The sequence below is a fragment of the Pezoporus flaviventris genome, unplaced genomic scaffold (assembly GCF_033815535.1).
Source record: "Pezoporus flaviventris isolate CSIRO_AGI_PZ_B2104156 unplaced genomic scaffold, CSIRO_AGI_Pfla_v1 ptg000004l, whole genome shotgun sequence".
Lineage (NCBI taxonomy): Eukaryota > Metazoa > Chordata > Aves > Psittaciformes > Psittacidae > Pezoporus > Pezoporus flaviventris.
The window spans coordinates 2,168,556-2,195,155 of NW_026892552.1; the positions used below are offsets into that span (position 1 = coordinate 2,168,556).

At 42.3% G+C, this 26,600-nt stretch overlaps 1 protein-coding gene across 1 annotated transcript; it reads right to left on the reverse strand.

Annotated features, from left to right (window-relative positions):
• Window positions 1-1,964: 1,964 nt before the first annotated feature.
• On the reverse strand, window positions 1,965-25,376 carry LOC133265180 (transcriptional repressor CTCF). Its single transcript, XM_061445497.1, has 11 exons — window positions 25,282-25,376; window positions 13,843-14,635; window positions 13,007-13,177; window positions 11,827-11,960; window positions 10,283-10,403; window positions 9,300-9,449; window positions 7,927-8,087; window positions 7,344-7,526; window positions 6,846-6,981; window positions 4,509-4,676; window positions 1,965-3,533 (listed from the first exon to the last, which is right to left on the reverse strand). Exons 1-11 carry the CDS (start codon window positions 25,333-25,335, stop codon window positions 3,352-3,354), a joined length of 2,253 nt encoding a protein of 750 aa, XP_061301481.1. The 5' UTR covers window positions 25,336-25,376; the 3' UTR covers window positions 1,965-3,351.
• Window positions 25,377-26,600: the final 1,224 nt, after the last annotated feature.

The following is a 26,600-nucleotide window of genomic DNA, read 5'->3' on the forward strand; positions in this document are numbered from 1 at the left end:
AGCAGACCACCAAATAACACACTAGGCTGAGCAAAAGAAGACAATGGCCACAGGGTGAGTGCTCCAATCCCCACTCACCCTTGCCTGGGTCGCTGAAGAAGGTTCAAAAAGCAGTCCACCATAAAAAGGTCCTTAGAAATGGTTTCTTCCAGAGGCCCCTTTGGAGACCAGCCTCTTCTTCTCAGGCCTGCTGCAGCAGTGGGTTGTGCTTGGCAGGGCAGGAGCTGCCAAGTTCTACAACACACCACCAGCAGACCAAAGACTACTTGAAAGCAACCACGTTTGTGGTCCTTGGGCAAATAGACCTCTCAGACTCTCTTTCTTTTAGCCCACCATCTCTCTGAATACCAAGAGCTGAAAATACAAGCCCTGGATTCACTCAGACCTGGGTACAACAGTACAAGCCGCTGTGCTGTCTTGCAGCAGTGCTCAATGCAGATCATGAGACCAGGTCAGAGCATGTGTGACACCTCTTTGGGACACTATCAAAGGTCACCAGTTAAAACAAAGCCAAACCAAAGACACTGCAGCATCCTTCACTGTCAGTGGTGGGCTGAGCCACAGTGCTTAAGAGATGATGGTGACACTACCGGAGATCCGAGGACACCTTTAGTTTTGCAGCTCACCACAAAGCCTCCCTAGCTCTAAAAGTACCCAAAACCACATCTCCTTCAGAGCACTGCCTGTCTGAAGCACCTCTGGGATGTGAGTACACAAGGTCCTTGTGCAGCGGAGAAAGCACACGAGGATTTATCCTTCCTTGCAGAAGCAGCCCTGACACTTACCTCACCCACCTGCTGAAACAGGGTCCCAGGCATCAACCTGCAGGCAGCTTTTCTTGGCAAGTTCAAGAACCATCCCTCAGGAACATAGAATGGTTTGTACTGGAAGGGACCTCAAAGCTCATCCACTTCCAACCCCCTGCCACAGGCAGGGACACATTCCACTAGACCAGGTTGCTCCAAGCCCCGTCCAACCTGGCCTTGAACACTGCCAGGGATGGGGCAGCCACAGCTTCTCTGGGCAACCTGTGCCAGGGCCTCAGCACCTTCACAGGGAAGAACTTCTGCCTAAGAGCTCATCTCAGTCTCCCCTCTGTCAGGTTAAAGCCATTCCCCCTTGTCCTGTCCCTACAGGCCCTTGTCCAAAGCCCCTCTTCAGGTTTCTTGCAGCCTTGTTACAGCAGCTCCTAGTGCCTAAGGTCTGCCCAAAGCTTTCTCTTCTCTAGGCTGAACAACCCCAACTCTATGTATTTAGAATTAAATACATAGTCTTGCACACACACAACTAGTAACACGTACCACAGCCTCACACAGGTGCAGGGCCACCCGCTCTAGTTCTCACGTTTGTAGTGAAAATTAAGTTTAGCAACTCTAGTGCTTCTGATTTCATTTTAATGATTTTATTTTAAGTCATGCTGTGCCATCTTCAGCAACTCCTGTTTTGAAGCCAGTGGTACAAGAGGTACTACCCTGAACTTAACAGTGTATAGCTACCCAACTGCTTACTCTCAGCTGTCTCTCAGCTGCTTTCACAGGTAACTAAGAAGATACAACAGAGAAGCTGCACCTAAGTATCCATCCAGAATGAAAAGGAAGTAACATTCCTGCTATTTAAACCATCAGCTGCACATAAGCAAAATGAAGAGCAACAAGAACTTCCATACCATTTCCAGTTCAGCTACAAATGGTGACATTTTACAACGCCTTTCCACTATAAACTCCTTCACACAGCCCCAGCTGAGCAAACTCAGCTCTCTCTACCGCTATGCAACAGAGGTAGTGTAAGGAACAGGGACCATGCCCTGGCTTCACCACAGCCCTGACACTTGGATTACATGTAGGCTGGCCTATGGTGGTGAGAGAAGAGCTGCTCCCTGCTCACAGAATGCGGCTTTGCAGTCTGGAGATCACTGCTAGGTCACCCTGAACAGCCACAAAGAAAGCAGGCAGTGAGCACACATGTTAATCCATTATTATTTATTAGCTGTACAGCAGTATATTTTCCTTCCCAGCTTTCAAACCCCATTACATATTTTATAACAGTATTTTTTATTCCCCATGTTGGCTTCCTAAAATAATGAAAAATATCACACAGTACAGCTAAGTACAAAAATGCATTAACCTAGAGTCTGATAGCTAAACTGATAGCTCTCTTAAAAGCAATACATAGAAGAAAAATTTGTTTGAAATCAGCAAGACTGAGGCTCTATAAAAAGCTTACATATTTTAACATGTGACGGTTCATATACAGGCATTATTTGTATTTCACATTATTCCTTTTTGTCTTTATCAAGAGATCCAAAATTGTGGAATTACTGACCTATTAAAATTCCTTGGCCCAGGTTTGGAGGGCTGCAGTGACCCACTTAGAAATCACCACTTCCGCCTTAACATAGGATTCATAAACACTAAATACAACTACAAGACAGAGCAAAGAAAATGTAGTTGTGATATCGTAACTCAAAAAGGTTGTTAATTATCCATGTTCCAAATGCCATTTTTTTGTGCCTCAAAACCAGATTTTAGGTGTGGGCTTCTCTTGATCTGCAAGCAATAGTCTGGGTATGTCTCTTCTCTACACGACTGGTTATCAACAGCTTTTCCAACATTTACACTCTATCCATTTGTCTTGTCATTTAGTTTGAAAAGAATTAAAATAATGGTGTTTATTTTAACTGTATTTTTTCATACCTCTTAATTAATGGAAAAAGATTAAAATGTAAAAAAAGTTATTTACAAGCTTGACCATTACAGAAATGCTTTGCAGAAAGCAAAGCATAGTAAGGACAGAAACCAGTTGGAGCATGCCAAAACTACTGTGTGCAGCCGACTTGGAGAACCGGAGATAGTCAGTGGGGAAAAGCAAAAAACCTTTTAGAAGTCTAGAACCCTCCCAAGTCTGCATTTACAGTTAAAAACACTATGGAGAGAAAGATGCTCAAGGACTCTGGGAACTGGAAGGGCAAGTCCGGAGTGGTTTACCATGTACTCTAGTCAAGGCTTCTGCTTTTTTTGTATTAAAACTCGATGCATGTAACCACGGCCCCTGGACCAGCTTTACAATGCAGTTCAGAGCAAAACTAAATCAAGCATCTCACAGTAAACCCTCAAGGACTCCAAAGTATTTCCTAATGTTCCGTGATCCTGTAATGCTAACATAAAACAGCAAGTTCTAGTTAAATCACATTCTAACATCATTTTGAACTTTTTATTTCCCAGTATATTTGGTAAAATGGTCTAAACTGGTGCATTTCCCAAAGCCAAGAAAAAAGATAAAAGGAAAAAAATAGATTTGAGCCGCTTAAACACAGCCCAGGCCAGTTCAGTCAGCCAACGTGGTCTTCCTCCATCACCGGTCCATCATGCTGAGAATCATCTCAGGAGTGAGGTCTCCATTCGGAGCTTCCACTACAGCAGGCTGAGTTTCCTCCTCTTCCTCTACTGTTTCCGCATCAGGTTCTTTCTTTACTTCAACTATAATATTTTCAATTTCACCAGTGTTCTGGTCTTCAACCTGAATGATTGCTGCAGCTAGAAGGGCAGAACACAAAGGGGAAATGGGGGGAGCAATAGGGTTTTAAAAGTGATTCAAAGCTGGCCTGCAAGCCTTATCAGGTAACTTCTCAGTAGACACTTGAGACTCTTCCATGGAAAGGCCCACAGCTCAGTGATTTAACTCACCTCATTCATTCAAGCATCAAGCATCTACTTCCTTCACCCTGAATGAAGATGTGCCACCACTACAGAAGCTTCAGTATGTCTTTTGATATTAAGATATTCCTCTACAAAAACCATTGTCCAAATAATCAACAAACAAGAGCATAGCAATGTATGGGCATAAGGCAAAACTTCAAATTCAGGGGAATATAGTGGTGAATTCAGCATAAAAACGTAATTCCAGGTAGGACATACACCATGCCTGTAGCACTGAGCAGCCAAGCAAGTTGCTGGGGAAGCCACTATCCCTCAAATAAATGAATCTGCTCTTCCTGCTTTGCTCCTAGAATTCATTTACTCACTTTGCAGTTACAGATTTCTAGACTTACAGAGAAAACACGGCAGAGTAGAAACAACATCTGCATTGATGCTGTGCTCAGAACTACAGGCCTGAAGCATGTTGTTTCGTGATAATACCTACAAAAGTGTCCTCAGGTACGAATACTACAGGGAATGGACTAATAGCTGCTTTACCAGGAACTGTATATACTTAGTATACACTTAGTAGAGACACTGTAACGCACAAAACGAAGTGAGCAGTTTGCACATCTCTGAAATGGAATAATACTAACAAAACACTGTCCTCTCCTTTTAGCCCGTGCTTCCTCATAACCAGGAATCCCTTGCGACAAATTTCACATGGAAGGTGAGCTCTTAGCAGAGAGACAACTACAGTTAGCTACTTTTTCAATAAGCTCACTTGAGGGGAGCAGTTCTCCTACAAGCTGCCAAATCTGAGGAAAAAACAGCTCAAGCAAGCAGTGTAACATGTTTCGGTTAGTGACTTACGCTGGGATTGTTTTGTTTGGGTGGCAGCTTTGCCTGGTGGTCTTCCTCTTCGTTTCTTACTAGGAGGTGGTGCAGGAGCCTCTTGCTCAACTTCTGGTTCAGCCTCAATTTCTACTGCTGTCTCCTCTTCATCTTCATTATCATCCAAATCTGGTTCAGCATTTTCCTCTGTAAGAAACATGGTATCAAGTCAGTCTGCAGTTTAAACAAGAATGAAACTATCCATCTACAGAGAACCACCATCCACAAATCCTCATCCAAAAGGAGTGAACTTTGATGACAAAGGCAGTAACCAAGACCTGTACTGGTGGCAGACTGTTAGTCTGTCACCCACACATTAGAGAGAACAAGTTGTCCTTCAGAAAGCAAAAGCAAACAGAATTGTTAGGTTACAGGAAAGCAGCTCCTCTGCACATCCACAAAGGAGCTCACAGAGACAATGGCAGGAGGGGAAAAAAACACTACACTGCTGGACTACTCCAAGGCCCATCAGAACATCTGGGGCAAGACCAAAAACAGACAAAATGCTGTAACAGGTGTTGGAACAGGGGAATACTGTTTGGACAGCAAAATTATGGCACTTAAAACTTGGAAGGGTGTCCACTGCAGAGAAGAATGGCTTCACTCATGAATAAAAGAGCCGCTGCATAAGGCACACTCTGTTTATCTGACTGAAGGGGAAAAAAAAAATGAAACCGCAGATCTGTGAGAGAAACATACCCCTGGATAATGCAGCTCTCCTAGAAACCTGGTTAGGACCTCTTCCTCACCACTACTCAACTCACACTAGTCAACTTTTCACATGTATCAAATGGCTCCTGAGGGTCAACCCATCTGAGGCTGAAGGGATTCTTTCAGTTCACCAAACAAGCATGACTTCTGACTAACTTCTCCAAAACAACTGCTCTGAACCCAGACCACATCAACTAAACAAGACTGCGGGTTTTAGAATAGGCTAATTCCCAGAAAGCCTATAAATCAGATATTAAAAATCAGATGCTCGAGAATCCCACATTTTAAAATAACTTCCATCAAGGTAGTTATCTTATGCTTTCTGCCTCCAAGATATTTTCATATTTTAAATTAAAAAGTTACAAATGCTTTATTCAACAGATTGTATTCATTTTTTGTCAAATGTCATAGATATCATACAAACGTGAGCTTAAGCACTGAATTCTATAGTCAAGGTTTGAACAAGCCATTTGACCACACTCATCCTATAAAACCTGTGTGCCACAGAAGAATTTCAGATGCACATTCTCTAGCCAGAAAGATCTCTGTTCTTCCAACCTACACTCCTTGATTAAGTACCTAAAGCACTCCAGATGAAAGACTAATTAATCAGCAACACTGCTTTTGCAAAATCATCTCAGAACTGACTGGTCTCGAGACTCTACTTAGATTTTTCCTGTTCAAGACGTGACTAAGTTATCTCTCTGCTAGGAGGAAGACTATGCCAAAGTTCTTTCTTCACAGACAGTACTACAGGTAAGGGGATCATTATTTGCTGGAACAGCCTGTCACATCTCTGTTCTTGAGAAGCTTACAGTAGCCACCCTATTAAAAACTGCACCTAATCCATCTTCTGGCATCCTGTTCAGGAAGTCAGAAGTCCTCCAAAACCATCTCCTCAATACCAGCATACATGTAAACACAGCCATGAAGGAAGATACCACCAGCTCCTTGACCCTTTTAATTGCCTCAGCACACCTTTTGTAACAGTCCACAGACTGCCAGCACTATTTCCACTGTTCTCTTGGACACTGCAAGCCTTCCTCCACAGAAGCGGTCAAGCAGTTCAGCAATGGGCATTGTCTGGACATGCCATCCCATAGGAGTGAAGCGGAAGCACGTACTTCATAGCAGTGCACCACAGAAACACAGGGTTTCTTTAGGGATACTGAAAACATTAGCAGAGAGTTTCACAAACAGAAGAGTGGGAAGGGCAGCAACTGCACAGCAAAGCAAAGGGCATCAGACCCTGTTTTTTCAACTACTTGTCTTGGAAGAGAATCTGTACAACCCCTCACAGGCAGTCACAGAATGGTTAGAATTGGAAGCTCATCCAGTTCCAACCCCCTGCCACAGGCAGGGACACCTTCCACTAGATCAGGCTGCTCCAGGCCCTGTCCAACCTGGCGTTGAACACTGCCCGGGATGGGGCAGCCACAGCTTCTCTAAGCAGTGTGTTCTCCAGTGTCTCACCACCCTCACTATAATTTTTTATGCTTAACAACTAGATAAAAGCCTTTCAAGTGCAGAACCAACCTGCAGAACAGGCAAACTAATAGTGAATCTCAGGCCTGTTTCCTCATACTGTACTGAGCTGTTTCTTACCACTGTCAGAAGAGTCTTCTTTCTTACACCGCATCTTTCGCTTTCGGCCACGTTTGCCTTTCTTTGTCTCTCCTCCATTCTCTCCTTCCCCACCATCTAGGCCAGAGCAGTTATCAGCATGTCTGGCCATTGTGTTCTACTCAGAAGATTAAAAACACAATAAAAAACACAACATGCACTGAATTCAAGAACAGATATTCTGGCTCTGTATTTTCAAGCACATTTCTGGTAACTTATGTATTTATTTTGGGGGGTAAATTACATTAACTTTTATGAATAAAGCTGTATTTTCACATTGCTCATGATGTCAAGGTGAGTATGTGCTACTACTACCTCTGAATTATACCCCTTTTCCTCTCTGCAAAAAATGCTGTATTTAATCAATACTGTGCTCTTTGCCTCTCCTGCCTTTCCTTTTGTTCCCTTCCATGTTACCCTCCCCTTGACTAAAAGCCTCATTCCACCCCAATTCCACCCACAATTCATGTATTCCTTTACCCTTCGAGTGAATGTTTTGCCACACTTGGAACAGACAAAGGCAGCAGGGACAAAGTTGGGATCATGGTATCGTTTGAAGTGCATATCAAGAAGCTGTTTCTGACGGAAGGTTTTATCACAATGGCTACAGGCGTAAGGCTTTTCTCCAGTATGGGTCCGTTTGTGCATGACCATGTGCCGCTCCTGACAGGGACAAGCAAAATGGGATAAGCAGCATGAGAATTCAAGACGTGGATACAGAAGACGAAGTTTTCAGCTTAAAGGAGGCCAAAACATTTTCCTCAATATCAAGGAAAGGATGGTTCCACAGGAATGTGAGAACATCCTTACTGATGGCATATTTTGTACTAGCTACTTCCATCCTATCGAGACTCTTACCCCTTTTTCAACAGGTAAATCAAGGTTGTGGCTTAGGAGACACTTCTCTATAGGGGAGCACTACATCAAGAAGCAAATGCCACTGAGCTTTCCTTCACACAGGTTTAGAGAGCTGATCTGATCTTGACAGCTTGTCGAACTTAACAGCCAACATCTCCACCTCCTATTTGCAGCTCCCATTCCAACACCACTCCCACCAGCTTACTTGTCTGCACGCATAATCGCACTGGTCACACTTGAAGCGCTTCTCATTCTTGTGAGACTTCTGATGCTGTATAAGGGCATATCGTTCATGGAATACTGCATCGCAGTAGCGACACTTCTTGCCCTGCTCGATGTAGGAATGCTGCTTTCGCAAGTGGACACCTGAGAGCAAACAAATCAGAGGCTTTAACCACCACAGCTTTCCAAGCAGGTAAGATCAGCCTAAAGTACCCTCTGGGATCATCCCTCCACACAGGCTTGAGCTCAAGCCAAAAAAGTGAAATAGTTAATTTGGAATGCAACTAAAGACCTAAAAGACTTGTAATTAGGAGCAACGAACATAATTTCTAAACAGAAACGGTTTGCAGGAAAACTCCAAGGTTTTCCACAGGATTCTAGGTTTGGTTATTAGTCACAAACTCTGCTGGTACAATACACTTGTTTTTGATAACGTGTTATTGTCAGTCTACAGTGCCTTGTGGACTGTTACAGAATCAGAGAATGAACCAGGTTGGAAAAGACCTCCAAAATCATGAAGTCCAACCTTTATGCCAGCACTGCCAAGTCCACCACTGTACTATGTCACTAAGGGCCTCATCTATGTTTAAGACTACTCAGAATAGCTTGGATACAGCCACAGACCACCTAATACAATGGGGGAAGCAGGATTTCCTGCAAGATTAGAAGTCATAGTGACAGGGCTAGAAGGCAACAGGGATACCAGCAGATAATTCCCAACAGAGGTTTTAGTGATTTCTTTAAAATCCTCCATGAGCATACCACAGCTGCACAAGCTAGCTTACATTAAAGCATTATTAGAAGAAAAAAATCATAGCTAGCATCAGTTTTTCTCTGTGGTAAATCAGCATATTTGCTCCTGACATCAACTGACTGCCATCCTCACAAACTGCAAGTTACATTTGCCTTTACTGGAAGGGAGCCTGACTTCTCATTACTTGGGTGATATTCTGCTCGCAGACAGAAAGTTCTGCCAAACTGTGGCTTCTTCTTTCTCCTCAGCTGCTCTGGGCATTTCCAACCCCAACCCTTTCTATGATTCTATGGTTATTCAGACCCCAATCCATATGCAATTGTCATCTCAGTCCAAGTTCAATAAATGCCTTGCACCTATGGGCTGAAAACAGTAGCCTGCCTTGTACGCTTGGAAAACATGCTACATTTTCAAGTAATGAGAAGAAACGGAAAGTTATTACTTCACAGCAGCTATTGCAAGCTAGCTAAGAGGGTGTATTACCAGCTGCACATCTAAGCCTGAGCTTCACATTGTACAGTTACCACAAGTATTAGGTTACAAGAGACAGCAGTTGGGTTATGTGAGCTGCAATTCTGGAGACACTTCTGTGAGATACACACCCAAGTCACTCTTTCTCGCTATAACAGTATCACAGTGAGGACAGTGAAATTTGGCCACATTCTCCGTGTGCTTCTGCAAAATGTGCATCTTCATGGTCCCACTCTGAGTGAAGCGAGCATGGCAGATGTAACATTCATACGGCTTCTCTCCTTCACAAAAAAACAGGACAATATATAACATATAATACTTTTGTTACAAAGAAACTTCACCAAGAAGAAGCCCCAAACAAAACAAACTCCCAGAACTTGGAACAGACAGCTAATTGATAGAAATAGTAACTCTAGAAAAGAGCTCAATTATGTGTCTTTCTCTAGAGGTTTTAGCTCCAGCATGCTCTTTTCTGCAAAGAGACTTGAGTTCAGTCTTTAAGGAAATGAGTTAAATTATTACCCTTTAGTCTCAGAAATGCATTAAGACCTACAAGCATGCTGCCAGAAGACACAAGTGGAATCAGAGTTTTTTAGAGGTGGAGGTTCTGAACGCTCATGTATACACGCAAGGGCATTTCCTCCTCACCCCTCCCTTCAATTTTAGCAATTTGGTTAATGTAGCATGCCAGTAGCATTCTGTGCTAAAACCATCCTTATATCTATTGAAGGTAAAGTTCAGGTCTTTACTAACACGCATGAGATAGTTTTGCAAGTACACTCAAGATGACACTGCAAATGGCTATATTCTGCTGGAAGCCAAACACTGGTAATAGAAGTTTCTTCTGTTCCTACCACAAGTGCCTGTATTTTACCACTTCACAGTCAAACTCAGAAATCAGAGTCCACTAAGCTCAGTTCTCAGTGCAGGTTATGAATTTACTAGTGCTTACAAGTCACAGTGCATACTGTTCAGCTGCAGACTCTAAAAAGGTTTTATGTTAAACTACCATGCATGTTAAATGCTACTAAGTAGCATTTCTTCTGCTGTTTAAGCATTAGCACACATTGTACACAGCTTCAGCATTGCTACTAAAATCCCACGACATTAATACCAGAGTGGGTCCTCATGTGCCTCTTCAGTTTGTAGGTATCCCTGCTGGCATAGCTGCACAAGCTGCACTGGAACGGACGCTCTCCGGTGTGAGAGCGGATGTGGCGTTTCAATTTGCTAACCTGGAAGTCAAGAATAAGACTGAATTTAGCAGAGCGGAGCAGGTCAGATCACCAAAATACCAGAAATCAGTCAGGAGGTAAGGCAGTCTGGTTTTACCCTGTTTTACCAAACGTTTCAATGCCACTTTCACACTGCAGAGCCGCTCACCCTTGCCCACTCCACCTCCCAACCTCATTCTGAGCCTTGTTTGATGCCTGCCTCACACTCAGTGCAGCTCAATTTAGAGTATTGTTATCAACCATCTCAGCATTTTAAAACATGTTAAAATTAGAAAGCATCCTGGAGAGAAACAAAGTTTTCTGAGAAAAAGCATGACCCCATGAAACATTGTGGAGATCAGTTTGCCCTGCACAGGGTATTTTTCTCCACAGGTGCTTCACTGGGTCCTCTCCAGCTGCTTTGAGAAACCTGATAAATCCTTTTGTTACCCAGAAGAACAAAAATCTAGTTCTGCAATCAACAAAATGACTTAATTCCTTTCCTCTTTTGCTTTTATTTAGAAGGTACAAATGCAACTGAACACAAATGTTAATGCAATCTCTGCTCCAGCCTGACCTTGATGCTAACCATCAACCTCTGTCTACAAAACGCAGCATGAGCTCACATAAGGGCCTACTTGGTTATTCTTTCCTAATTCATACTATGAAAACCACAACAACATAATTTATTCAGCATTCAAAATACAGCACTGCAGCCACAGTGTGGGTAGGAAAAAAAGCCCCTGCTCCAGCTCTCCCACTGCAGCCTTCTTCCACTGCAGACATCCCTTTTTCTTTCTAAATTATGTTGCTCATCATCTTGCTCAAATTTCCTATCACAATATAAAAGCTGTCCTTAGGAAACAATGCTGCACAGGGACAAGCATTAGTAGCTTTCAAGGAACACGTGATTTTCAAGGAAGCTTCATTGAGAATAAATGTGACAATCACCCAGTATTAGCAAAGCTACTTTTCACCAGCATTAAGACAAATGCTGGTTAGCTTTGGCTACAGTCACCTTACTGACATAAACAGACTATGTGCAAAAAGGCATACTTCTAAAGTGGAAGGCCTCACCTTTAGTCTGAAAGCATTCAGATGTAGCAGGAGATGGCTGCCTGCTTCAGCTTAGAGCACATAACAATTCCTGCAATCACCTTAAAGGCCAAGTAATCTAAGAAACAATGACAACAACTGTTGTCTCCAAGGAGGAATGGGTATCACCCAGGATTTCTGTGCATAAATGTTCTCAAACTGTTCTCTCATTAACTGAGGAAACCCCACCACTGGCTTCCAAGAGCAGACCTGATTTACAAGTTCTTTTGCTCAGAGCCTTCGAAGCAAAGCACCAAAGAAAAAACAGCTAAGAACAGAGTGTCTAACAGATGGTGAACAAGCTTTGAAGCCTCCAAGGAAGTCTTCAGTACTGTAGCAACCAACATACCTCCACACTAGCATAATCACACATTGAACATTTGAATGGTTTCTCATGGGTATGTTTGTAGCGACGATGCCGAACCAACTCTCCACTGGTCACAAAGGCCATGTCACAGTCTGGGCACTTATGAGGGCGAGTACCTAATGTTTGCAGCAAAAGAAGAGAGAGTGACATTGAGATTTAGTGATAAAAGGAAAAAAACATCCCAAACTGTCCCATATTTTAAGTACTGGATTGAAAATAGTAGGGCATTATACCCTTTCAGTGAGGAAAAGCTCCCTTATTTTTCTGTCGCTTGATGATTCATAAATTTCAATCCACCTAGTTAGACTTAAGCATGCAGAAAAAAACAAGGGATATAGATTACGCTTTTCTTTCAACAGAAAGGTTACAACCACCTTAAGTGTAATTACAGTTCAATTACCTGTAGTTTTAGGCCAGAAGCTTTAGTAAGAAGCAACAGAAATGTGCTACAGTTCCTAGTCATAAGTTTTATTGGTCCAGTTTCTTATCAACTCCTTGGGGTTAAGAGGTTTATCTTTATTTTCAATTCCTTTATGTCTAGCTCCAGTCTTGTTCTCATCTTACTTTTCTGCAAGCAGCAGCAACACAAAGCTCATAACACAAGTACTAATGCCCAGGACAAATGGAACATCTCTACAACTTCAGGTGATGTCTGATCACGCCCAAGATCAGTTTTATACTTGTGTACTAGACAAACTCTGCACCTGACCTGGCTAGGCAGAATACAACTTCATTTGTATAAGAAACAACAGCACTGCATGGTCCTCTTCGTCAGTGACTGTAATGATAGGACAAGGGGCAGTGGGTTCCAGCTTAAACAGGGGAGATTTAGGTTGGATATAAGGAAGAAATTCTTTCCTGTGAAAGTGGTGAGACATGGCACAGGCTGCCCAAGGAAATTGTTCTATCCCTGGCAGCGTTCAAGGCAAGGCTGGACTGGGCTTGGAGCAACCTGGTCTAGTGGAAGGTGTGCTGCCTGTGGCAGGGGGTTGGAACTGGATGAGCTTAAGGTCCTTTCCAACCCAAGCCATTCATATGGTTTCTTCCTTTTCAGCCTGTTCCATGAGAGGAACTGGATTTGAGATAAATCCATCCTGGTTTTCACTCTGTTCTAATGACAGAGCAGATCCTAGAGAAACAAGGTGTGCAAAAGCAGGAGTACCTGTGTGAGTGTTGAGGTGGTTCCTCAGCAATGTGACTGTCCGGAAAGCCCTGCCACACAGATGGCACTTATGTGGTCTTTCATCAGTGTGGCTTTTCATGTGGCGGTCCAAGTTGGAACGACGCGGACAAGTGTAACTGCACAGTTCACACTGGAATGTCTTCTTTACACCTAGCCATGAAGGAAATAATCTTTACCCTTGACAGTACTGTGGTCTACTGCGTAACACAAGAGATCAGCAGGGAAAATAAAAGATTCTTGGAGGTGTCACTACCACAAGAAACCAGCATGTATCATTAAATCCAACTGCTTATCCTTCAGAACAGTCATCGTCTATGGCTGGCTTGGCTTCAATTTTCATCAGTATGCATGCCAGCACTCAGTGTTCTCTCTCTGCTCTAAAAAGGGCTCCTTAACATACAGCTTTAAGAAAAGTCAAACATACCTATTGCTGCATTTTGCACCATCTTACCTTCCCCAGCAATTGGTAAAGAAAAACCCCACAGAACTAATTATATATAACAGTATAACTAATGATACTGTTGGTTCCACGTGTACACAAACTCTTACATATGTATTGCAGCAAAGAGAAAACCCTTTTCAGTTGCAGTCCTATGGGAACACAAGTGCCACAGCATCCTGCTTGAGAAAAATGAGCTCCTTTATAGCCTAGATGGAGAGAGATGGAAGAAACAAGAGAGCCGAGTGATATTGTATAAAGACTAGGTGTCACTGGGCTTTCCTCCCACTTGCACCTCTCAGTCACTTCAATCATCCTGCAGGGTCCCACCATAACAAACACATTTTCAAAATCCACTTGCAGACAGGGAGCTTACCTTTCTTTTTAATTTTTGTTGGTTTAGGCGGCTTCATATTGCCCACCACCTTTTCTGCATTGACCTCAGACAACAAACCCTCCTGCTGCTCCTCTTCAAAGTCATACACAGAGACATCCACATCTTTGCCTTCCTCAGTGTAGCGAAGCTTACTCTTTTTGTTTTTCTTTGTTTTTTTGGCTGGTGGCTGGTAGTCTGGATCTTTTTGCCAATTGGGATCTTCTTGTGGCTGAAGTTCACCTTGTTCCAGTGTCTCCACCTCACCATTTGCACCCACTTTCACTACTTGGAAGCCTTCTGGTAAAGGGAGGGTGTGACATATCATGGGCTCTCCCTCTTGGAGGCCTCCTTTGGAAACCTCGTTTTCATAAGCTCCCTGAAGTTCTTCCACAGACGTGGTGGCAACAGGTACAGTCACTGGTACAGGTACTTGAACCAGCTGAAGCTCCCCAAGGTTTATAGGCTGCTCTTCCATATTAACAACCTGAAGCGTTATGATCTGCGTGTCATCCACTGCGGCCTCTGTTTCTTGAGGCACTGCACCTTCCATTACTTCAGTCTTCATCTGAAGAAGAGCTGGATCCAGCTGCTCCATCATCACCATCTGCACACCACTGTTGACATCCTGCACTACTTCACCCCCATCTGCTTGGTTTGGTGGTATGTGACAAGCATCGTCCTCCTGCCCACCTTCACGGCGCCTTTGATAGGTTTTTCTCTCTTTCCCTTTAATAAAAGTTTCTGACTCCTCCACGATAGCTTCGACTGCCTCACCTTCCATTTCACCTTCCGGCTGTAAAAACAAGAGAATGAATGCCACACACCACCCAGTGGAGCTCAACAACTGCATAAACCCCACAGAGGGACAAGCAGCCTAACTGAAAGCAATGGGCTCATCAGCACTATTGTGTTGTCATCATATGCAGAAGCAGGATTTGAGAACTAGAGTCTCCACAAGCCTATGAGCACTGGGAACCAAGGCAATCACAGAATGCTGCCTGAAGTGAGAAAACTGTACCAGTTTCTTGGAAAGGAAGGAAAGCAAGGAAAAGAAATTGATATGTATGTTCCAATTTCTCAAAGACCACAAATCCCACAAGCAAGAGGTACAGCAGTATCATTCCTTACTGATCTTGTCACTTCACACAGCTTAGCAATATCAGAGGTAGTCTTTGGCTGTAAATTTTAAAGGCACAAAAATAACATACTTTTAAAAGTAAAAAAGCCAACCTTAAAGAAAGCGTGACACGCAAGAACTGCAGAACTTTTTCAGGAAGAAAAAGCACAAAGCATTGCGCACAGAACTGAGCACCAGAGCAGAGGCTGCTGCACGATGCCCTCTTCAGGCCGAGTGAGCTGCAACAGGCAGAGAAGGCTCAGGTAAAATTTTACTTCAATTTAAACGATGTGGACTCAGATATGGACTCAATGATTTCTCATGATACCTGGGCAAAAATCTATATGTAGTCACAAATCGACAATACTGAGACTAAGCATTTTGGTGCACACAAGCATAAGGTTGAGGTTTTTTTCCTCCTCATCCAGCATTATTCTCTGCAGTCAGGGTAAAATATGAAACTCCTGTATTTTCATTCCGCAGGAAGGTTGTTTCAAGAGTAATCACAGCTAGAAGAAATTATGATTCAGCAGCTATTTTCCCCTCTCCCCCCAAATTAAAGTAAGAAGGATTATAGTAAAGGAGCATTTCATAAGTCTACCTCTGTTTCAGGTGGTTTACTTGGGAAAATAAAAGCAGATTCCACCACCATATCAAATATATTCCCTGCATTAAGGTACAATTTATTATAATCCTCACTTAACTGTTAAAATTTAAAGATCAATTTTACTGTTGAAGCAAGTAACAAAAACTACAGTTTCCTTACGAAGGTTATGATAAAGTTCTGATCCCTGATCCTGATTTGGTAAGAGCCTTCCATATTTTCCTACTGGAAAATGACTGGCCTCTCGGACCAGCTAAAAGAATCTGTTGAACTTGTCTTGGGAACTCAGCATTTGAATCTCACACCACACTACTTTCAAGTATCTACACTTCACCTTGCATTCTCATTCCAGAAACACACAAGCTTGTAATACACAAACATAAAACACAGTGTCAGTCTTCATCACAATTACAAGACCTGTAATTGTTACTATTTTTAGAGTCCTTGCTCTACTGCCTCTTCTAGTGCCCAGCACTTCTGCCGTGAGACCACTACAGCTCATTGTTCTGCACCCTGGTTAGACTAGGGTCATCTACTCTAGCAGAGTCTCGACTCATCCTGTTGTGGGCAGCAGCAGTCTCCAGAGGGCACCAGACACCCAAAAATACCGACATATGGCTCCATGTGCACTCTGAAGGGATCCAGCCTCTCCGTCCCTCCACCGCCCATCAGCTTGTCAAGTCAGAGCAAATCCATATGGACAAACAGCTAAAGTACACAGGATGATGTAAGTACTCGACACTAGCCAGCAGATGATCCAAACAGAGCGCTGGTCTTTGCCCTACAGCAACTGCAATCAGAGCAAACTGTGTTTCAATTATCTCAAATATTTTCAGAGAGAGAGAAAAGTGTTGTCAGGTGACCAAAAGTCTCTGAAAAGGAAGGACAGAGATAAATAAAATAAGAATACGGTAAATAGCTGTAGGAGTAATAGCAAAAGATTTAAGGCGGAAAGGGAAAAAACAGCAAAATCCCATCTGCAGAGCCTTTTGGCACCCATTTTGGTGCCTTGTAGAGGAACAGAGATCGGCATCCTTCACACAAGCACAGGCAGCTCTGAGCAGAAGTGGGCTCTCGTAAGGACTTTCACATCTATTGCCTGTACCAAAGTTGGCAATGAGCCTAGGTTCACCTTAAAGCCAACCAACAGGCCAAGATTTGCCAGTGTCCTCTACCTGCAAAAGCCACTCCAGTGGAATCAGCAGAAAGGCATCATCACACACTTGCACACCAGCAAATCCTGTGTTCACCAAGGAATGGGTCACTCACATACCTGAAGACTGCAGCATGTGGCTCTGCTGTGAGGGAAGTTTGCCAGCCAAGGAATGCAGGCTTGCACCAATACCAAAGAAATGCCTGCAGGCAAGACTTCATTTAAAGGATGCTCACAATGGAGCTGGACATGTGTGTGGAAGTGAAAGGACTCTTACAAGCATTCAGTAAAGAAACTAAGACACCTCTATTTCTTCCAGCTCCCTCTCTGATCTAAGGGACACTTACCTCTTACTCCAGAGATTATACGCATCACTGCCCAAAGAATCACAGAATCAACCAGGTTGGAAAAGACCTCCAAGATTATCAAGGCCAACCATTAGCCCAGCACTGCAAGGCCACCACTAAACCATGTCACTAAAGGCCTTGCCTACTGATTCGGAAAAAACTCCAGGAACAAACTCGCCAACAGAGTTTCAAGTTGACAAGCAAGCATTCTTTACTGCTGCGCCGGGAGACACGGGGGATATCTTCTCCTAACGTGTGTCCCTGAACTGCTATACAGGTCATCCTTATATGGTCACTGAGCCTATTACATCATTTTCCAGAAAGTTTCTGGCAGGCATACAAAAATGTGATAGTGGTCTTTAAGGGTCGTTTTTCTCAACAATGTTCATAACCAGCTTAATTAACATTAGACACAGCAATCACCCTGTCCTTCTATTTATCAGTTAGTTTAACTGCTCTCATCCTGGACATCTGCTAGTCCAGGATACTCCCCAGTAGATGCTTACACCAGCTTAATGGGTTTATTAACACCCAAACGGAGCAATCATCCTGTCCTTTTACTTACCAGTTAGTTTATCTGTGCCCACCCTGGACATCTGCTAGTCCCAGATACTCCCCATCCCCAGGTTCTATTCTGCTTTTCTCACACCTTTTGTGCTAAGGTCCTGACACTATGTCAACTACGTGCAAGCACCACAGTTATTTTCCAGTACAAAGCCATCAAACTTAACATTATTTAGAACTGATTACATTTTGTACTTTTGTGCCTCCTTGTCTCACTACACAGTTTGTTAACATTTCCAGGGACAATGACTCCACCACTGTTCTGGGCAGCCTGTTCCAATGCCTGACCACAGTGAAGAAACTGTTCCTTATCTCCAGTCTAAACCTTCCCTGGTGCAGATTGAAGCCACTTCTTCTTGTCCTCAACACATACTTCTGTGAAGGCCAGACCCAAAGCTCAGACCTAGCTAAGACTGGGTGTCCTCCCACATCGCAGCCTCCTGTCACTTCCTATTACATTCCTTCTGGTTTATTCTGACTCACTTCCAGTACTCCAAATTTCAGCATATGGACAAGCATTTACTTCAAGCTATGCACTACAGGCTGTTCCTTTCAGTAAATTAATATGAAAATTACTGTTTTAAAACCAGGCTCCTGCCACTAGGGCAAATGTCACAGTATTTTAAAGAAAACTACAAACCTCTCCAAGTTATACTAACAATGTATCATAAAGACACAGAAATTACACAAGAATCTTGACAGATGTCTTGGCCAGCTCAAAACTCATGCCGAGCTGCCAAGATTTCTTCCCAGGAAAGTGTGGATTTTCTGGCTACAACTGGGAAACACAGGATGGCTTCTAAACTTGAGAGGAAAAAGAGCTTGGCAAAAAGCATGGACCCTTCCCTATTAAATAAGCTCTCTGAAAATACACCATCCCTGCTGCAGCAAGGGTTGCACTGCCTGCTCCTGTCAGTTCTAAATCACTCTGCTTTAAAGATTTTGGCGTTTGTTTTGTGGTTTTTTTTTATTTTACCTTAATCCTCCTTTTTCATAAAGCGGGTTATAGAGGAAGGTTTTATGTTTCCTGGAGGAGTCACCAGAAGATGCCACCAACTCACTGGACAGGATCCTGCAGCTTGCTGAGGATTTTCCATTTTCAGCAATTTTAATTTAAGTGGATCTTCCTCAATTTTTAGAGATCTACACTCCTAGAAATGAGCCACCAGAGTTCCAAAATACTGGAAACCTTTTTCAGAGGACGTGTTGTTTCCTACAACTAAGACCATTATCATGGAACACTAGGAATAAAAACCAAATACGTATCTTGTCATTCTCCTAGTCTTTTATTTCTGGCTTTTATCTTCAATGCTCTTCCTACTAGTTACTGTACCTTCTACCAACAGCTTAGTTCCACAGTGACTGAATCTCAAAAGGAAAACAAAGCAGGAAGTTAACAGAAGATGATCTGGTAAATCAAGACTGAAAAAAAACAAAGAGCTTCTACAATGAGAGTGACCAAGGAAAGACCCAACAACTGAAATCTCCATCAAAATTCCCAGCTTGAGATAGTCTTCGCACACATGCTTGTGGCAGGGGGTTGGAACTAGATGGTCTTTAAGACCCTTTCCAACCCACAACATTTATGATACTATGATCCTGTGCTTGCCCAATGGGATCCATCAAGTAAAATGAGAGAGACTGTCACTAAACACTGCGTCACAGCTCAATGCTCTGTCACAATCCAGCGAGCCACGTAAAATGTTAAGTCCTAACAACAGACCTATGATTTCTCAAATAATTTATAGGCAGCTCATGTAAAAATTAAACAGGCAGAAATAAGAGGGGGTGCACATTTGACACAACTGACACTATGCCAATGACAGGAGTCAGAAGGTTGCTCAAGAGAAAGTAATTCAATGTTAAGAGCCCTACTGACTGCAGCACAACTACAAAACATTTTGCCATTCTGGGTCCCCTTCAAAAGCCTTACACTTAAACTAGCAAAACACTCAGCCTGAATGTTTTCAGCTTCTTTAACATTCAGGAACAAGATTTAAAAAAGCTTCCAGTACAACACGACTGATAAAACTAAACCAAACAATCAAAAGAAAAAGACTGTGAAACACAGCGTTCAATTACTGCAGTCTGCAACAGCTTTAATCTTCCTTGGAGAAGCATTGAAGACAACTTGCTGCAAACACCAGTGCAGACAGTACAAACCCAGAGAAGAATGTTTATAGATTAGGATGGCTGCCGCATGTTCTTTCAGATGGGTTATTTATTATAAAGCTACTGTCATCACGAGGCGTTTGCCTGCCTCTCAGCCAATGTTACAAAAACAAACCCTGAACTGCATCAAGCTTCATGACCCAAATAACAGCAAAATGTTTATTTTTCTGCCAAAGTGCAGCCTCATTGAAAAACTGTGGGACATGCAAAGCAATTGAAGAGTAGATTTAGTGCTGTAATGTACAGCTCACTTGAGGAAACCAAATAAAAATCAATAGAAACAGTGAAGCCAAATGTTATCAAATTTTTGGCATTCATGAAATAATGCAAATAGCAGCAGCTACATTAGTGCAAGCAAAAAAAAAAAACCAACAAAAAAAAACAAACACAACAGAACTCCAAAAGCAGTCCTGCAACACATTCAGACTTTGAATTCAGTCAACCCACATCCACATCCCACTCCAAAATTGTAATGGCTTTGACACTTCCGGATTTGCCACTTATTAAAATTGATATGGGAGTGTTAAAACATGGGAGACTTATGTTTCCCCTGCATGTCCTAGGAAACTTTGAAAACTGAAGAGAGGAATAAGCAAAATCTTCACCTAAAACACTAGAGTTATTCAGTATTTCTGACACTTAAAGATTAAAAAAATCCAATGGGACAAACAGGTATTTTTTCCTTCCCCCCCCCCCCCGCTCTTGCAGTCAGTATGTATGTCTAAGTATTTAAAAACATTAGCAGATGCAAAGTTACTGAAGAAGAATTTGGCCATTCTCCTTCCCCACTGTGAGACAGTCATATTTTTCCTCTGAACAGCCTCTCAACTAAGCACAGTCAAAGACAGAGCAGTTTAAAAGGTAGACAGCCTTCCCATCTCCTCCAGCAGGGCTTCCCTGACAAGAGATGAACATGGCACAAATACAGCTTTCTCTAAAGCAAACAGACATATATAAACCACAAAGCACTAAGTACAGCCTTTCCCAGCACTGCTCTTACTCAATATTCACTGCAATTGCTCCTAATCTACTGGGTGTATCAGAAGCAGTATCAAATCCAGAACATGAACTAGCTGGATGTGCGACCTCTTCTCAAAGGTCCACACTCTTGGTTTAAAACCATTCCAATAGTTCTCTACACGGTGCAGCACTCCAGTCAAAAAGTCCTGACACAATGTGGAAAGTGGCAGGAAGATGCCAGAAGAGCTCCGAGCAGGACTATGCATCCCCAGGCAGAGTTTGCTACCTTGGTCTCAGCACTTCACAAACAGCTATAAAGCTTTTGAATTCAAGGTGGTTCTAGGAGTAGCTTAGCCATGTACAACACTCAAGAGAAGAGGCTCAGCTGAATCTAAGTTGTGCATGAAACCAAAGACCCACAGGCTGTCCAGAAGTCAGATTATATAGAGGAAAATTTCATACTAAAGTCTCATCCATTCCTGTTAACTGCTCGCAGAAATGCAGATAACTAACAGCATCCAATTATAAATAATAGCTGTAACAAAAGCTTAAGAATCTTGTGTTCACTTCTTTAGGAACCAACTTTCACTTTTTTTCATTTTAAAGATAAGCCTAGAAATGTGAAACATACTTGATAAAGCTCATAAAGCTTAAAGGAACACGCAGCATCCTGTGAGCAACATGGGAGTACAGTATTTTCAGTGCTATTACACGCAAAACATGAAAGATGGAGCAAAAAGGAAGAAGCTGGGATAGGTTTCTTATATTAAGCAACTTTCTCATGCTGGAAACTTAAAGCTTTCATTTGCCAACTGCATTAAATTCAATATCCAGTGGCTGTAATTTCTGTGCTCACCTTCAGCTGTTTTCTCATTTCCTCCTTGCCACTTACAACATAGGCACTAAACCCAACCAATTAATTCAAATATACTAGTTCACAAACAGCTACTGAAGCTTTAAAAAAAAAAAAAACACACAAACACAAAAAAAAGGCTATTAAGCAATTGTACTGAGAAATATTTTAGCACCTTGGAGAGAGTAAGGAAAAGGATAAGCAAGAAACCTAGAAGGGATGAACGAGTGAAGTCCTGCTGGTGGTTATCTAACCAAGGTGTCTGTGCCTGAGGTGTCTTCTCCTAAATAGGGCAGGGAGAAGAGCACGTCTTTCCAGAGCGTGATTTAAAGTTTGTAAGTGGATCCCTACACTAAATTACCATCTAGAGGAATCCACCTTCCCCCTGCATCAACCAGATATAAGACCAGATTCTCAACTCCCATAATGGCTTCCTAATCCCTGTAAGACAGGAAACAGCAGCTCTGCTGCCGAAAGAGCTGCTCTCCCCTTCCCCTTCCTTCGCATTGATAGAATTATTCACTCACCAGAATAAACTTGATCAACTCATACCAGCTGAAAACTAATGCAGAGAAAACCAGCTCACTATGTTAGAACATGTTCCTGATCCAATTCCCTGCAGGAATGCTTGGGCAGAGATAAGGGAGCAGGTTCAAACTGCCACCAGCCTAAAGCTCTGAGCAAACCCTAGCACCAGTATAACCTTGTGTCCCAAAGCTAGGTGGCTATACTGAGATGTGTCCCTCCCCTCCATGTTATTCTGCCACCCACCCAGTCTACAGGTCAATTACTGTCTCAATCCTGCAGCCTTCTGGGTCACAGCCAGTTTGTGGGTGCCTTCCTGTTTAAATCCAATAGCATTTAACTGTGATCAAACCCACACACTTTTATTCAATTAGTAGTTCATTATGAATGAGAGTTACCTTTTACTTCTGCTTATGTGAAGATGTTTGAAAGATGTTTGATAACATTTGCTTTCGGCCAGACATTACCAAAGCGATCTTTACCTTCTACCCTTATGAGCTCCAAAGGGCCTAGTCAAGTCACCATCTCCATGGCTACAAGACATTCATTACCCACAGTCAGCTTGATGTAGAAATAGGATAAAAAGCATCCTGTGACAATTCTACAACTGCCTCCAGCCTCCTCCTGCCATGCTAGCCTCCTCCTTCCTACCTACAAAATAATCTTCCTAGTTGCTGCTCCTGTGCAGAGCAGACCTCTTTCTAACAGCATGTCTCATGAAACAGTTCAAAGTGGTAAGATCTTTCATTCAGCACTGGTCCCTATTTTTCAGTCAGCAAGTGACTTTCTGCAATTACTTAGGATAAAGTTAGCCTGGGACTATGGATCAAGAACTCAGGGGAGAGAATACGTGCAACACACGAAAATGGAGTATGTACACAGGGTCTCCCAGAAAGACAGAAGGAAATTCAACTCCGTATCTCTCAGTTGTCTGCATCACAAAGTCCGCCTTAATCCTTAAACCTGGTGGTAAAGTGGTAAAGGCCCCATGGTCACAGCTCTTCCAGAACTAATCCTGCGAGTTCTGCTGTAATAAACTGTAGCCTGCAATGGAGAGGAAAATGTCAACATGTAACAATGCCAAATGCCTCAAACTTGCACTGTGAAGAAATATTCACACCACATCAATTTCCACCACCCTGCAGCTGCCAATAACAAATCCTACCCATGTTGAATTCACCTGGGCTATAACTAACTTTACCTGACATGGTAATCCTTAATAAAGAAAACAGTCTGGTAGAAGCTTTTCAGCTTTATTTCTGGAAGAACCATTTTTTCCTTGTTTTTCCTTTAGATTTGGAGAATTCAAATTTTATTGAGAAGGTAGTAGGGAAAATTTTAGTAAATGTTCTTAAAACTTGTTTCTTTCTTCCTTAATTTCTCCTTCCATTCCTAGCTAACATTCTTTTAAATTTCAGTTTTTCCCTACTTCTTCCAATAACTGCTAGTGCAGTCTCACCAGATGAGCTATTTCTTTAGTCACACACAGAATTCTCTAGTTAAAGTGGGGAAATGTGAATGAAACATTTTAATATCATTAATTTCTGGGGAAATATTTCCCTTCTTAATCTATTAAGAAAGCTATTCTGTTTTGCTAACCTGACAATTCATTTCAGAAGGACAAACAGGCAATTTTATCAGGTGTAAAATACAGAAAGATTTACACTTTAAAAGTAGCAGTCACAGAGGAATTTCTTTTCAACTGATGCTAGATCATAAAAGTAATCAGTCCCTCCTTTTAAAGTTCTTCATAATATAAAAGTGATGAAAGAGCTCACAGAAGACCACTGGAATACTTGCAGGTAATAAGCTGAGAACAAAGGAAAACTATTTCAGGTTAAAACAGCCTGTAAAATCCACTGCCACCAAAAGTAAAGTTTACTACTGATGGCAGATACTAGAAACGGTTAATAGTTTTCTCAACAAGTGTCTGCAGTCATTTTTCCCATCACACATGAACCGAGGTTTTCATTTAGGCTATTAGCAAACTGCTAACAGCAAAAAAAGATGTTTCTTCAAAATCAGTCTGACCAGAGCAGGATTCTTTGGCTTCTGATTCCACACCCAGAAAGAGACAACCAATGCAACAAGTTTCAGGCATTCTAGATTTCATAATAAGCTACAAGTGTTTGGTATTTCTTTTCCTCTAAGGCTTCATCTAGATGAATGAGTATTCAAGAACTACCTTTTGAGGAACAGCTGCTCCTTTTATCTTCTTGTCACTACTTATTAAGTAGTGACACTCTGCCTGGACAAGGGAATTCAGGCTTCAAATCAGACCAGCAGGATGTGCTCATCCCTGGGATGGTGACATGGGTCCCATGAACAGCTGCCCATGCAGGAACTGTGAGTCATCTCACAGATTACACCCTGATGCATGTAAGGAAAACTAAAGTCAGTGCTTAGTAAACTTAATGTCAGGCTATCCAACGTAGAGGTGTAGTTTACTGTTGCTGCAGCACAGACAGGAAATTCCAAGAGAGCTTTGTTCAAAGGGAGGTGGACTAGACAAACTCCTAGAGCCTAAGCTATCCTTGCTTTGGAATCACAGATCACAGAGAAGTTTATCCAAATTAATAAATGTTGGAACAGACACAAACAGAATCAAACCCAGGTGAACACTATACAGTGGCCTTCATGCGAAAGTTCCTAGTTTAATACATTTTAAGCACACACATAATTAATCTGGACTCACATTATCATATACTGAGCCCTAAAATGTGCCATTAAAATCGACCTTCAAAGCAGGTGAAGAAAAAATAAAAAATAAAAATCTAACAAAGGCACTTGACCTTCGAGGAAAAAAGGCCTCATTTTCAAACACACACTCTTGTCAGAGAAGCCATCTCCGCTTTAAAGCTGCCCACATGTTCCTATCCATGTCACCCCAACTATCCCTCACGTTAGCACAAGCATTTCTAAGATTGCAGCTAATTGGGCAGAAAACTAATCTAGGCCAGAACTCACCCAGCCAAAAAGATACTTATTTCTACCCAGACCAGGTCTCTGGCGTGCCCAACATTTAGGCCAGGCACGAGAGAAGCAGGCCCAGGGAGTTTCTCCCAGCACAGTGTAAACTTTAAGCAGTCAGGAAAGTACTGCCTCACACAGAATGCGTACCACACTTTAAGCCCCTTAATTTACATTTAGGTTCTTGACGCTTCTGCACTTCTGCCTGGACTGATTTGCTCTCTTCATGTTGGCTATTCTTCATGCAGTTCTTGATGTCAGAACACACTCTGGAACAGAAGAGATGAGTTGTACTGTGAAACTACATAAAAGAAAAAGGGAAGAGAAGGGGGTGAGGGGAAAGCACTGTTTGAATGTGTAATGCTTGTTTAACAGAAAACATGTAGCCCCGCAACTCTAAGAGCAGCACTGATAACTGTTTGAGGACCTCCTCACTTACCGAAAAAGCCTTAAACAAACCCAAAAGTATTTTAATTGGCTTTAATACTTTTCACAAGTAAGAATGAACTCATTTTACAAACACCTCTCTCTACCTCTTCTCAAACTCTTTTAGCATTTTCAGTTATATAACCTAAACCTCTGTATGCCTCACGTCAAGTGAAGAGTGCAACATGACATTTTGGAGCTGGTTATACCTACTTCAGCTAGTTTTAATCTCTTGTGCTGCAGAATACCAAAACACAGCACAAAAGCAGCTTTTACTGTTAAAGGGGTGTAGATTAGAGCAAGTATATCTCTTTCAGTACGGTTAATGAAACAAGTAGCACTACTGACAAAATAACAAAACCAGCTCTAACACGATTTTAACCTTGTTTTCCTGAGGAAGACCAGCCCATGCAACAGCCTATAGCAGGGCTGCAAAGCTACCTTTGTTATCCTTATCAGTTAAGGATATTAAGGATATCAATTAAGGATTACTTTATCCTTAAAATACATGTACAGAACTAAAACATTTACAAGCTAGTACACTACTTCTCATCTGTAATATTTTTCAGTCCTCAGTGTGCATACATGCTGCAAACCCAAAAGCAGTAAGCAGCTCCACAGGAGTGTTTCTCAAATGCTCTGATTCAGGAGAGTAAAACATGCTTACAAATATCCAAACGCTGCCATAAGTACTTGTGATCTCAACTACCTTTTCAGAAAGCCTCCATTTACCCCAAAATGTTAAGCCCACAAAGGCTTAAACTCAGAGCTGCAGTTCTTCCACAGCCACTTGCATCTAGTTGCCCCCCACAAAGCAAATCTAGCTGACTACCTCATTACTTGGTGATCTACTTGCTAGTATACAACTGGAACGAGAGGAGGTAACAACAGTTCCTTTCATATTCAGGGAAGCCATGACTTTTACTTCCCTAAATGCTTTGGTATTATTCCCAACACATCAAAAGTAAATTCACTTGTTTAGCTTTTATCAATAGGCTGGGAAGTAAAACTGTCCCTTCTTCAACACAAACATAAAAAAGGAGCCCTACAAGTACAGATCAGTGTCC